The sequence below is a fragment of the Fundulus heteroclitus genome, chromosome 12 (genome assembly GCF_011125445.2).
Source record: "Fundulus heteroclitus isolate FHET01 chromosome 12, MU-UCD_Fhet_4.1, whole genome shotgun sequence".
Taxonomy (NCBI): domain Eukaryota; kingdom Metazoa; phylum Chordata; class Actinopteri; order Cyprinodontiformes; family Fundulidae; genus Fundulus; species Fundulus heteroclitus.
In genome coordinates this window covers 13,588,617-13,601,521 of record NC_046372.1, presented here as the reverse complement: position 1 = coordinate 13,601,521, position 12,905 = coordinate 13,588,617, and the positions used below count along the sequence as shown (strand labels likewise).

At 40.7% G+C, this 12,905-nt stretch overlaps 1 protein-coding gene across 2 annotated transcripts in view; it reads left to right on the top strand.

The window, feature by feature from the left end:
• The window catches only part of cspg4b (chondroitin sulfate proteoglycan 4b), a 32,964-nt gene extending 20,978 nt beyond the window's left edge, over nucleotides 1–11,986 (top strand). For both annotated transcript variants that reach the window (XM_036144002.1, XM_012865626.3), the window contains 4 exons: nucleotides 6–137; nucleotides 3,836–4,008; nucleotides 6,268–6,451; nucleotides 7,898–11,986. In XM_036144002.1, the coding sequence (XP_035999895.1) occupies nucleotides 6–137; nucleotides 3,836–4,008; nucleotides 6,268–6,451; nucleotides 7,898–9,954 (2,546 nt within the window). In that variant the 3' untranslated portion in view covers nucleotides 9,955–11,986. The remainder of the gene's footprint in view (nucleotides 1–5; nucleotides 138–3,835; nucleotides 4,009–6,267; nucleotides 6,452–7,897) is intronic.
• Nucleotides 11,987–12,905: the final 919 nt, after the last annotated feature.

Here is a 12,905-nt window from a genome sequence, read left to right as displayed (position 1 = left end):
TCCAGGTGCCATGTCTGGGGGATTTAACTTCCAAGTCAATGATGGTGTGAATTTTACTCCCAGGCAGATCTTCAGCATCACTGCCAAAGCTTTAGTTGTGAATTTGGAAAAGAACCGTCCACTCAAGGTGTTTCCTGGTATGTATGTTAACTACAGCAACAACTCAGCTAATTGCTTTTTCCCTTTCCCCTGTAGCATGACCTCAGTGACAATTAAAAAAGTGTTTTCATAAAGTGAGTACATAGGCTGCATTGATTGAAACCACTCAGGGGTTAATGATCTGAGGTTCTCATCATTAAAACACTTGTGGAAATACTTGGATTAATCCACAGTGCCATGATTCATTAGATTAAAGAGAAAGGTGTTGCAAAGGGAATCTTTATCATGCCACAGAAAAAAAGATGTGTAAGGCTTAAACAGTTACATAGATGTTTGTTGTCAGCAGAGACTAAATAATTATATTCAAAATTATTTCTGAATATAAAAGTTTCAGTTTATGTAGTTCCAATCAAAAACAATCTTGTCTCCAGACATTTTATGACACAAATAGATCAAATTCATATCAAATCAAAACCATCCAGTCCAGCAGGTTGACTGAAAGAGGAACAGGAGACACGGGGAAGGCTAATTGTGTACAACAATGTCAATGCTGAAAAATCCTGTTGCGACAAAAAGGAATTACTTTCGGTTAACAGCAAGAAACCTCAGGAAGCGATGGCCTTAATAGGAGAAGGTATCTCTCTCAACCTACTAGGAAAAGAATAAACGCAGACTCAGGTTCCAGTTACAGACTGAAAAATTAACAGGATTTGCTAAGTGGCCGAATGGTTGTTTGTTTCTGTGTTGCCCTGCGACAGACTGCCAACCTGTCCAGGGTGTACCCGCACTTCTCGCCCATTGACAGCTGGAGATAGGCACCAGCACCCCTCACGACTCCAACAGGGATAAGCGTGTATGAAAATGAATGGATGGATGCTAAGTGGCCATATTAGCTATCAACAGCAACACAATAGCACCATTTTCTCTAGTAAAGTCTTGCCAGTAGGAGAAATACTGTAAAAGGTTAAAAAAACTAAATTACTGTAGCAACTTCCACTCCACATTTTATATGCTGGAAGCATTTTTGTATTTTAAAGTATTTCCCTTTATGATCCTACTTTAAAATGAATCACATGAAAGCTCAGTGGCGTTACATTTAACTCACAGACCATTGACGTTCTGGATACTGTAGAATCAGTTTTACTTCACAATAACAAGTTTGTTGTATTAACTGGAGTTTAGGACAAAAACTCAATCTGGCGTTTTGTCCCTACTGGAGGCTTGGATATATCACTGAGATGTATCCAAAAAGCTATGCTGTTTTCACTACTTGCACCTAAACATGTGCATAACTTTGTGACGAGTTTCTAAATATATGATTGATTTGACCGTTTTAAAAGACTTAACAATTCAGTTAGCTTTATTGTAAAACCTTTTGGCTCGTGGTTTAGTGATCCTGCAGCTCACCCAGACGGCTACCTGAGCACAGAGCAGCAAGCTGCAGCAGCAAATACATTCTCTCTTTCATTGTGAATGTCATTTTAAAGGGTGAAAAACATTTACATTATTAGGGGAAGTCCCAGATTTTTTGATTCCAGTCCATTTTCAGTACAAAGTGCATTTCAACCCCGTCAAAAACGATAAAAAAGTTTTATTTTGTCATTTCACATTTTGCAAAAGCTAAGGAACATCATTTTGACTGCTTTGATCTCTAACTAGCTTTACTTTAAAGGTGCATAGCCACGTTATTTGGCTTTTTTTTATTTTTACATCAGTAGCTCTCCCTGGTTACATACAGAGTTTTTATGAAAGATTGCCACGTCTTGCTTGCGTATTAGCTGTTATTTTGGTGTTATTTGCTTTGTTTTTGCTCAATTTGTTAGTCAATAAAGCCTTTCATGTTTATTTATTATAACGGAAGTATGGCACTGTGTATGCACAGCAAGGGATAAAACATGGAAGCAGCTAATGGCTATTAGCATCTTCCAGCGTAACATTTAAGAATGGTCCATGATCAAGTGAAAAAAATGCAAAAAAATACATGATTCCAAGAGGGAAAAGACTGGAATGTCACTGGGAATACAGTATGAACCTTGGTGTTCACTGAGGCAGAAACTAAACCTGCCAAGGCTCAGATGTGACCGCAGAGTTGACTTACAAGAGTAAATGTTCTGATATGAGGTTCTTAAAGTTGCCGTAGTTCGGTGTATTTAATTACTGACAGTTGTCAGTAATTAAATACACACTAATTAATAAGTGATTTATTAATTAGTTCTGCAATACTGCCAGTAGATGGCCCCACGTCTGTTTATATCTGCTCATCGTATGTGGTGTTGGGTTCCATTTAGCCTCAAAAAGGACCATCAAAACACTATCGGGATGGACGCTTGGTGTATATAACCTTATTTTATAATGATCAAAAAGTTTTTGGTCTTTTTTTTTTTTTTAAGCGTGTAACTTGGCTATCTACTTGTGTGTTCAGCCTGCCTGCTGCTTTGCTTTCCAGATTTCCTTTTGGTTTAATAATTCAGGGCCTTTCCAACAGCGGCGTCATTAAATCATTAAATGGGTGTAGTCTGGGTCTGCCAAAACTTTTAATAGTTTTCAGAGGTTTTCAGTAGTTCTCTTTGAGAATTACAAAGAGCTGATATTGTTGTGTGGGTTCAGCAAACAGCCAGTTGGCACGCTCCGCTGAGCCTCTCAGCCACAGGGTGGTTGGGTACTTGAAAAACTGTGCCACTGTCTGTCACAGGCAGCCATGTTGGTGCTTTGTGCCAAGCAGGACAGACTGGGGAAGCTAGGATGGCAGCCTTGGCTGACAATGAGGGTTTTTTTTTTAAAGAGAGAGGGGCGACATAAAGCCCTTTCACACTGCGGTGGGAAAATAAATGTTTTTCCCCCTTTTTCTCACAAATGGCTCAAATGGCTAGACTGTCTGGGGGATTTCTGTCAAACTTCAAAAAGACTGCTTGCTAATTAATTGCATGTGTCACAAAATGAGTTCACTCGAAAGGTCTTTGTTAAATGTGGATTAAGTTAAAAAATTATTTTACCTTTACTCATTTAAGGTACATTCTGAAAATTACAGAGATAAAAATTGTAGAACATAGTCAGAAAATGTTGGTTTTCTAGCTGCCCTTAAAGGAAAAGATTATCTGAAATCTAAAGGGCAAGATTTTTATCATTAGTAACATCTAACGGAAACTGAATTTCTTGTAGATTTTGTGTACAGTAATGTTTTTTATTTTATTTTTAGAAAGAAACTATTTCTGTCTCCCTATTTCTCTAGCTTAGAAATCTCTCCAAGGAGATAAAAATGCTGGGAGCGCAGCTTACAAGTGATGAATTTCCTCCATTTCTCCCCACATTTTATTATTTATCAGCAGTATTTTTCACAATCCTCAAAATATTCAGAGCACCTACAGGGATTTGCAAATGTATGTAATTTATTTTCGAATAAAACTCCTTAATTAATCAGGGTTGGGGTTTTTTGTTTGTTTTTTGTATTATTTGTTTGATGTTTTTTCCCCCATCGGTGTATTTGTGTCTCTTGTTTGGAGTTTATGTAACACACTTACACTCAGTTGAACACAGTATCGTAAAAAGTCTCTGGTGTTTGCGTGGCGGCTCTAATTCAACACTTCAAACGGCTCTCGTCAGTTTATTCCAGGCCTTGTTTTTTAAGAGTTTGGATTTTAAAAGGATGGGAATCACATTCAAAGGGGTGAATTTAACTAGATTTGGTGCAGCTGCCTCACAATAGTTCAACCCTAACCCTGATACAATTTCTCGCCAGGTTCTTTCAGATTGATCACCAATGAGGATTTACAGGCTGTGACCAATGACATCGGCAGCACCTCTAACCGCACCGTTACGTTCAATGTGATTCGCCATCCTAAACTGGGCCGTCTGGCGAAGAGGCAGTCTGACAACTCCACGGTGGATATCTCAACTTTTACACAGGACATGGTGAGAACAGAGAAGGTCACATAAAAATGGTCTCTCGTTTTTTTTAAAAATGTCCATCTCTGAAATAAAATCCAAGGGATATAAAAGTGAGATTATTTATTAGGCTTCATCCATTCATGTGGAACACTCGGCCAGATCCTCACTGTTCTGCATGAATAATGCATGCAGAACTCCTCCATCCTTGCTTAAGTTACAGACTCTTCATTTGCTTTTCTGAATGAGCCATGTTGGCCCACTTTTGTTTTGATTTTGATTTATGGATTTTCATCAGACATTGTTAAAGCCACTGTGATCCTTTATGACCCAGGACCCCATCTATACAGACTGCACTGGACCAAACTGAAATATTCATTTATTTTATTAATTAAGTTCTAAAAGTGAAAGTTCAGTTTCTCAGAAAATGATAATGTTGCTTAAGCTAAATAAAAAAAAACTATATATATATATATATATATATATATATATATATATATATATATATATATATATATATATATATATATATATATATAATATGCCGAAATCTTGCAGTGTTGTTGCATATGCAATCATGGGAGAGGCTACTGCTTGACAATTGTTCTGCAGAGAGTAGTTGACACCCCCCACAAAAAGGGGAAACCACAAAAGGCCACGGCTAAAGAAGCTAAAGTTCACTTTGTGAACAGCCAGTGTGAAACTGCTGTCTCCCAGCCTACTAATGGAAGGTTGAGTGGGTAGAAAACCATGATAGAAAAAGTGATATTATGGTCATTATGAATCAGAATCAGCTTTATTGGCCAAGATTGTATACACAAAAGAGGAATTTGACTATGGTTTCAAGTGCTCAGAGCGTACAGACATTAAGTATAAATATATAAACTGTAGAGGAAATAAAATAAGGATGAAAGGAACAGTATGTACATGCATGTGTATGTACAGCCAATTATTTCTTTATTCATAAAGAAAGAAAAATGAAAGGCAGGTTGTGTTTGTACAAATATACAAATGGTGTTCTGTTGCGCAGAGCTGAAGGTAAGTCTAGATGGAGTGTGTTCAGGATATGTGTGGTCTACCGAGATATTGGCAGTGTTTTTTCTGACCCTAGGCCTATACAAGTTCTCAATGGAGGGAAGGTCAGCCTGATGAGCCTGTCTGCTGATCTAATTGTTCGCTGTAATCTGGAGTGGTCTTTCTTGTTGTGTTGATGTGTCAAATCACACAGTCCCAGACAAACTCAGGACAGACTGAATAACAGCAGTGTAGAGGACAACCAGTAGCTCCTGTGTGAGGAGCATCTCAGGTCCCAAGAAAGGGTGGCTCCTAGGAACCTGAAGCGATCACAGTAGATGCAGTGTTTAGGGAGGAGAGTATGGGGTGAGTTCTCCTGAAGACCACCGTCATCTCTGCAGTATTCAGCGGGTTTGTTTTGGTCTGATTGTTTCTTTCTCCAGCTGTTTTTCAGCTTCTAATGTGCAGACTTGTGGTGGGATGTAAACACCAGCCAAAAAATAGGGGAACTCGCTTGGTTAAAAAAAGGTTTACAGCTTATAAAAATTACTTCAGTTCAGGATTTCATGTCTCTGTAACACTGCGACATCAACAGCCCAACCTTTGTTTATATAAAAGCAGATTTCACCTCCTCTCTTTTTCCTCGAGAGCTCTGCGTTGTGATCCGCTCTAAACAGCTAGAAGCCCGGCATCCAAAGTGTGCTTTCCTTGATGTGTTCATCAAGCCAGCTTTCTCTCAATCAGAGGGCGGCAGGTCCGCAGAAATTCAAGTTTCTTGTGCTTAGGGGGAGCAGCTCATCGTTTTGTTCACTAGGGAGCGTACATTTTTAATTCAATTGTAATTATATTGCCCCAATTCACAACACATGTCTTCTCAAGGCACTTTACAAAGTCAAATTCAATCAAAATCATTTGCAGGGTGAATAAAGACAGGCTCCGCTAGCAGAGCTTGACAGGCGTCTGCGTTTTTTCCTTGTTCTGCTTCTCTGGTGAATCCTAAAGAAATCTGCCGTGCTTCCAACCAGGATCTAAGAAAGCTCTGGATCTACGACAACTGTAGAAAAACTGTCCAGAGGAGTGTCTGATGCTTAGGAATGGCTCCCTGGTGAAAGGGATTGCAGTATAGCAGCAGAGTAAAGTGGAAATACACCAGAAAAACACAAAGTACAAGTGAGCGTAGTCCTTGGGTTTGAGTTGGTCGACCTTTTCAAATTCTGTGAGCTTTTCCTCTTTATTGGCTGCTGAAGTAACCAAAATGTTTCTGTATTGCAGGTGGACAGACAGGAAGTTCTCTACATTCAAACGCCAATGGAGTCGGTGGGCTGGGAAGCTATGGATTCAATAACCTTTTCTGTTTCGTCACCGCCGGCCTCTATAGACAGTCAGACGTTCAAAATAGACATCTCATATGAAAATACAGGACCTGAACACAATACAGTCCTTCTCAAAAACACGGGTATGAAACATGTTTTCAGTCCAATAGCTGCTGTATTTGGTTTTACGTAATTAGGTTTGTAATTTGCTCTTCATTTGACTTGATTCTTAAAAATGATGATATTGTATTACATTTGTTTGTCAAATTTGGTTCTAGAGAAAGAAGCAAAAATAACCCATGTTCTAATTTTGGTTTATTTTCCTTCCAAGGGGCTGATTTTTCCAAAGATTTTTAGCAGTGGTCTAGATCAGTAGTTCTACATACTGTTCCTTCAAGGCTTTTCCTCAGATTTTAGCTGCTTTTTAGGAATAATTTCCTGTCGAGTCCACAGCTATGATGCCAAGGTCTTCAGTTTATGCTTAAAAACAGGCTGGTGGAGGTTAAACGAGCATCGGGCCTAATAAACTGGTCATAGCTTATAAACATTAGTGTCTTGGAGAGAACTATTAATACCAACTGAACTTGTCCACATTTTGTTCTGTCACAGCCACTAATTTAAATGTTTTTTTTTTATGTATCTCTATGTTATGGATCAATGCAAAGTTGGGGAAGGATATATAGTTTTCAGATCATTTTAATCAAAAGTCTGAAAATTGTGTTGTGTTAGCCCAGGAGTCAATATTGTGTAGATCTACTTTATACTTCAGTAACAGCTGCAAGTCTTTTAGGGTATGTCTCTACCAACTTTGCACATCTAGAGACTAAAACTCCCACCCTTTCGTCCTTTACATAATAGCTAGAGCTCAGTAGGAATGTATGGAGAGCATTGATGAAAAGTCTTGCCACTGATTCTCAGATGGATTTGGGTCCTTACTTTGACTGGACCTTCCTATAATATGAATATGCTTTGACCCAAACTGATGCTTTCTAGCTCTGGCTGCATGTTTAGGGTTATTGTCATAATCTGCTGCAGCCTCTAACAGACATTTGCATTTTTGCTCCTTCCATCACCCCGTCAACACTGACCAGCTCCTCTGTATTTGCTAAAGAAAACAGTGTGATGATGCCACCACCATGTTTCACTATGGGTGTGCAGTGTTGGTATTATGCCCAACATAGCGTTTTATGTAAAGGCCAAAAAGGGGAAAAAAATAATCTCATCTGATCAGAGGCGCTGCCTTTTGCCGGCTTGTGGCAAACGTTTTGCAGCTTTGTTTCAACACATGTTTTTTTTTTTTTGCCAATATTGGGATGATGATATTTTCTTGAAGCAGTCGCTAGTCTGACAGCAGCATTTTAATCAAGCTATACGATGTTTATTTAGGTCAGTGAATGGAGAGAAAGGCTAGAAAAAGCAGCAGGGTGCCTAAGAAAGACTTTGAAAACTCAATTGATTAAAAGTACTCTAAAAGGTCACAAATATATGCGTCCCTGGAAGGACAATCTAAAGTAATGGAGTAAGACTTAAGCACAGTACTGTGCATGCAGGCATTTCATCCAGGTTTACTGTGTGTTTCTTTGTGATAGGAGCCGAGGTGACTGAAGGGGAGAGTGTTGTCATAGACGAGTTCAAGCTGGATGCTTCCAACCTGATGTCGAAGCTGCCCGCACCGCAGCGGAGCTCCTATGAGGTCTGGTTCCAGGTGACGGATCCGCCCCGGCACGGCGTCATCGTGGTCGGTGAGAGAAACCTCACCAAGGAGAAGCCCAACTTCTCCCAGTTCATCGTCACCAAATACGGTGTCGTCTACAGCCACGACAACTCGGAGACGACTCGTGATTCTTTTCTGTTCAGCGCTTGGCTGAATCCTAAAGGCAGAACCGCCCAACGGCCTCAAGATGAGAAGGACGTCGTTGTTGAGCGTTTTAACATCACTGTCAGGCCGGTGAACGATCAGCCACCCGTGCTAAAAACTAAAACCCCTGGTCTGAAGGTGGTGCAGGGAGACTGTGTAGCCATCGGGCCCGAGCATCTCAGAGTGGAAGACTTGGACGATCCTCCAGAGGACATCAGGTTCTCGGTGATCAGCAAACCGAGCAACGGTTACCTTGGTCTGAAAGGAGCTTTGAATGAGTCAGTAGTGACCTTCACTCAAGCTCAGATCAACAACAGAAGCGTCTATTTCATCCACGACGGAAGCTCTGCCTCAGGCGTGTTTTACTTCAGTGTCACAGACGGACATCACAAACCGGTGTATAAACTTTTTAACATAGATGTTTCAGAGATCACCATCACCTTGGTCAATTACACTGGATTGTCCCTGCAGCAGGGGAAAACTGTGGTGGCTCTGACCCAGGACCAGCTCGCCGCAGAGACCAATGGAAAGGATGTCACCATTCAGTACACGATTACAAAACGTCCCAGCTTTGGCAAAGTTCTGAAGGAAAACCAGGAAGTGACGCATTTTACCCAAGAGGATCTGCAGACGGGAAGACTGGCCTACCACATGACCTCACTGTCTTCCCCCGAGGACGGGTTTGAGTTTACTGCCTTCACTTCGGAGGCGAATATGACCGGCCAGCTGCTCAACGTGACCGTCAGACCTCTGATCCAGGTTGGTCAAGGAGTAAAGATTCCCAATGGGACCCCAGTCAGGCTCAACGCCAGCTGCTTCAATGTCTCTGACCTGGCTGCTGTAAGTGACAGCGACCCTGTCTTTGAAATTACGTCCCATCCTAAGTACGGAGAGGTTGTTAAGACCAGTTCTAAGAGGTCCAGGAAGTTTGTCCCAGCTGCGTCCTTCACGTTTCAGGAAGTGATGCAGGAGAAAGTCGCGTTGCAGCTGAACGCCAACATGACCGGCGTGGAGGAGCTGAACGATTGCCTTGTGTTCGTGCTGAAAGCCGATAATGTCCAACCCGCCAAAGGGGAATTCCACTTCACGGTCGTTCCGTTTGATCCGGGGGTTATCCCAACCACGACAAGCCCAGCCCCAACCACCTCACCCATTCCTCAGACGCCCATCAGGATCTTCAGGAACGGGACCGCTTCCCCCGTCCCGTCTACGGTTCTCCACTCCACCCACCAACCGAGCAAAAACCAGCAAAAGTTCAAGGCCCGTAACCGCTGGGGGAACTCGAACAGGACCAGCTTTTTCAGCACGACGCTGGGGAAGCCGCCTCAGACGGAGGAGTTCCCGTTCAGGAACACGCCGGTACGCGTGGAGTCCTACCCTCAGAAAGCCTCCAACCCGCTCCTCATCATCCTGCCACTCCTGGCCCTCCTGCTGCTCATAATCATTTTTGTGGTCGTGCTCGTCTATTTTCGACACCACCGGCCCAGGAAACAGAACACCTCTTCACCTCAGGGGAATCCTTCCACTGTTCCCCCCAACAGTGAGTCCTACAGCAGCCTCACCCAGAGGAGCGCCACCGTCCCCACCGTCACTGTAACTCCCCTGAACCCCACCTTCCCTGCCAGCCCCGTGTCTGGCAGGTTTCTGGCGCCGGACCAGGCTTCACCTTATGACACAGCCCATTCAAATGTGCTCGTCAGTTCCTGGAGTAACGGTTCGCTTGAACCAGGGTCCCAAATTATTCACACCATCCCCCCAACTCTGCAGAAGAATCAGTACTGGGTATAAAGACAGCGATGGATACAAGATGATGTCGATACAAGTTTGAATGAATGGTACAATTGATTGCCTGCCATAGATCTCTGCAGCTGCTTTTCACATTGTTCCAATAAATAGAGCACTGTATGATACCGGCTATAAAATCTCTTCTCATGAGCTCCGTTTCCAGAAGGCAGCGGTTGCTACAAAAAGGAAAGAAACAGCTTTTTCAAAGGTTATTAATTAAATAGGTCCATTACATTAATTAAGCTGCTAAAGTTAAATGTCACAGGGGGAGTTTTCCCTAAAATAGTTAAGTCACAAGTGATCCGTCTTTGAGCAGGAGTTGCTGAAATGGGGTTGTGTCTGTACGTTTGGCTTTGTTTCTGCCGTGCAAACCGAGCAGAACTGAGCAGCTGACTTGGGAATAAAATGAGATCTTTGCATTTTAATGCCTCTTCAGATCTGCTGGATATTAAATCATGACCTAAATGGGCCAGAAATGCTTCTCCCTTGCATAGATATGGCTAACATTTGGGGAAACAATCCTGTATGTGCAGGTGCGTTCGCAACTTACTACCACCTGTGGTAAAGATGTATAAAAATGAATGATAATAAACAAATCATATTCTGTAGCAGTAGCATAATCTGATACTGTAACATTTAGAGCAATACACAGATTAAACTAAACAGACTTATTATGCGGGGATAGAAATCCCACATTAAGAAACTCTTCAACAGTCTGTTACATTCCATTTAAAAGCTGAAGCTTAAACTGAACTGAAACTTCTTTATAGATCTGTACTTTTTAAAATTTAATTAGGAACTACTTATTAATAACACACAGCCTTCTGCTTCCCTGGAGTGTGAATACGGCATGAGGCCTATTTCTTATAGCCACTGGCTATTAGGCTGGTCGAGCAGGAAGCTTTTTCCCCCACAAAATGAATTCAAGGCTGGACTTCTCAACGTTTCAGTGTGAGATTACGCTGCTGCAATAAAAGGAGTTTATTTTAAGGGTCTTTACGCATCTTCACCAGAGGTGCCAACGACACTGTAAACTTAATGAAGCCGATTTCGGTGTTTTCTTTCGGTTTAATCGCTCGCTGGAAACCGACACGTACCTCTCGTTGTTGTTGTTGGACAGAAGGGAAACATTTCTGGATCTAAATGTCAGAGGAAGAGGAGGAGGAGGATAACAGCTCCATACTGTGAATTACTGAGACTGGCACAAAGATTTATGTTCAGAGTATTTCTATCGATTGTTGAGATTTTATATTATGCGTTATGCAAGTATATAAAAGAATAGGTTTTTGGTTGACTCAGGTTTATTTTTATTTTTTTTAACACAAAGCGTGTTCCAATTATTAAAGGCAGTAATCCTTACAATTCTAAGTAACAGACTTGGCAGGATTTTCACAAGTTTTCCTTAATCACCACTGTTTTCTTTAGAAACACAGTAGTTTATAAGTATGCCCTTTAATGTGGTTTTACTTTATAATACTCACTGTTTTTACTATTATTTCTAATTCACTTAGGCACTGACTTAACATACGCTGCAGATTTAACTGCATGGTACCCGACTGCTATTTAAAACTGAAAATAAAACTATAATCCACTACTGGTGTTAATCTTTACAGGTGTTTTTTTTTTTTTTGTCTCTTTCTAACAGAATTTTTTTTTTAATTTAAATCAACAAAACTACTGAGAAGTCTTGGTGAGACGAACAGGAGGAAGTTTATAATGACTGAAAGGAGCTCTTTTTTTATCTCATTTTATCAAATTCAGGCTGACGTCTGTCCAGATATGGATGTTCTGTTCTGCAGATGACCTCGCGCTGCTGTAAAGAAGCGGTTCTGTTGTGATCTGCTGCGCGGTGAAATGAGAAAGGACTGCTGTCGGGGGGGAGAAAAAAACACTGCAAATGTATTAGTTGTGAAATAATTTTGTACTGAAAAGAATCATTTATGTATCCCAGTCTAATCTAAGTGTTAAAATCTACTATGTAAGAGAAGTGTTGTATTTATTTATACTGTATTTTTAATAAACTACTTTAAAACCACTTCTTTTACAGTTTTATTCATTTATTTCCTTTCATTCTGTTAGTATTTTCTAATTGAATCTCCTTTTTCTTCCTCAAAGACACTCTAAGGCTCTCACTATAATTTAAACTGTCCTGCTAAAATCCTCTTAACGGCGTACTACACACTGCAGCAGAAGACACATTACAGCCGAGGACCAATTAAAGAAAGATTATCATCATCAATTCTCCCAGTTTCCTGTAATTAGCTAGACTTTGATTTTCTTGCAGCTATAGGCCACTAAATCTGCAGCACTTTGTTGTGATCGGCACCGAGACGACGCGCGTTTCCACCCCATCAGGAAGGGATACGGTGCCAAAGCAAATGTCCCCTTAAAAGGCGATCATCTCACTACCAAGAAGCAAATACTGCAGACCTGACTGAGTCGCTGTTTTATCAGCTTTTTTTTTTCCTATTTTTTATTTCTGCGATGGGAAAAACCATGCAAGGCAAATTTATTTGTATAGCACAATTCAGTACAGAGACAATGCAAAGCCTATTTTTGTTTCTACATTTTTTTCCTACTTGCTTTTATTCTGTTTTATTTTCCTATATTTTAATCATGTAAAGCACTTTCCATTGTCTCTGTACTGAATTGTGCTATACAAATAAATTTGCCTTGCCTTTACACAATAAAAGCAAGTAGGAATAACATAAAAAAATAGAATAAAAACTAGGTACACCCTTTTATATTAAAGTTTTTATGTAACTGCAGGCATGTGTGGTGGTAGGGGTGCTCGTAGTCTTTCGCATTTACAATTCCTTTTATAAGAAATTTGATTTTGCTGGCCTCATTTTGTCGTTTTGTAGACTTAATGTTTTTGTTTTGATTTTTTAACAAGAACCTGATAAAATTCCTATGAACTGAAGCAACAGCATCAACCAGTAAGAACCTTATTG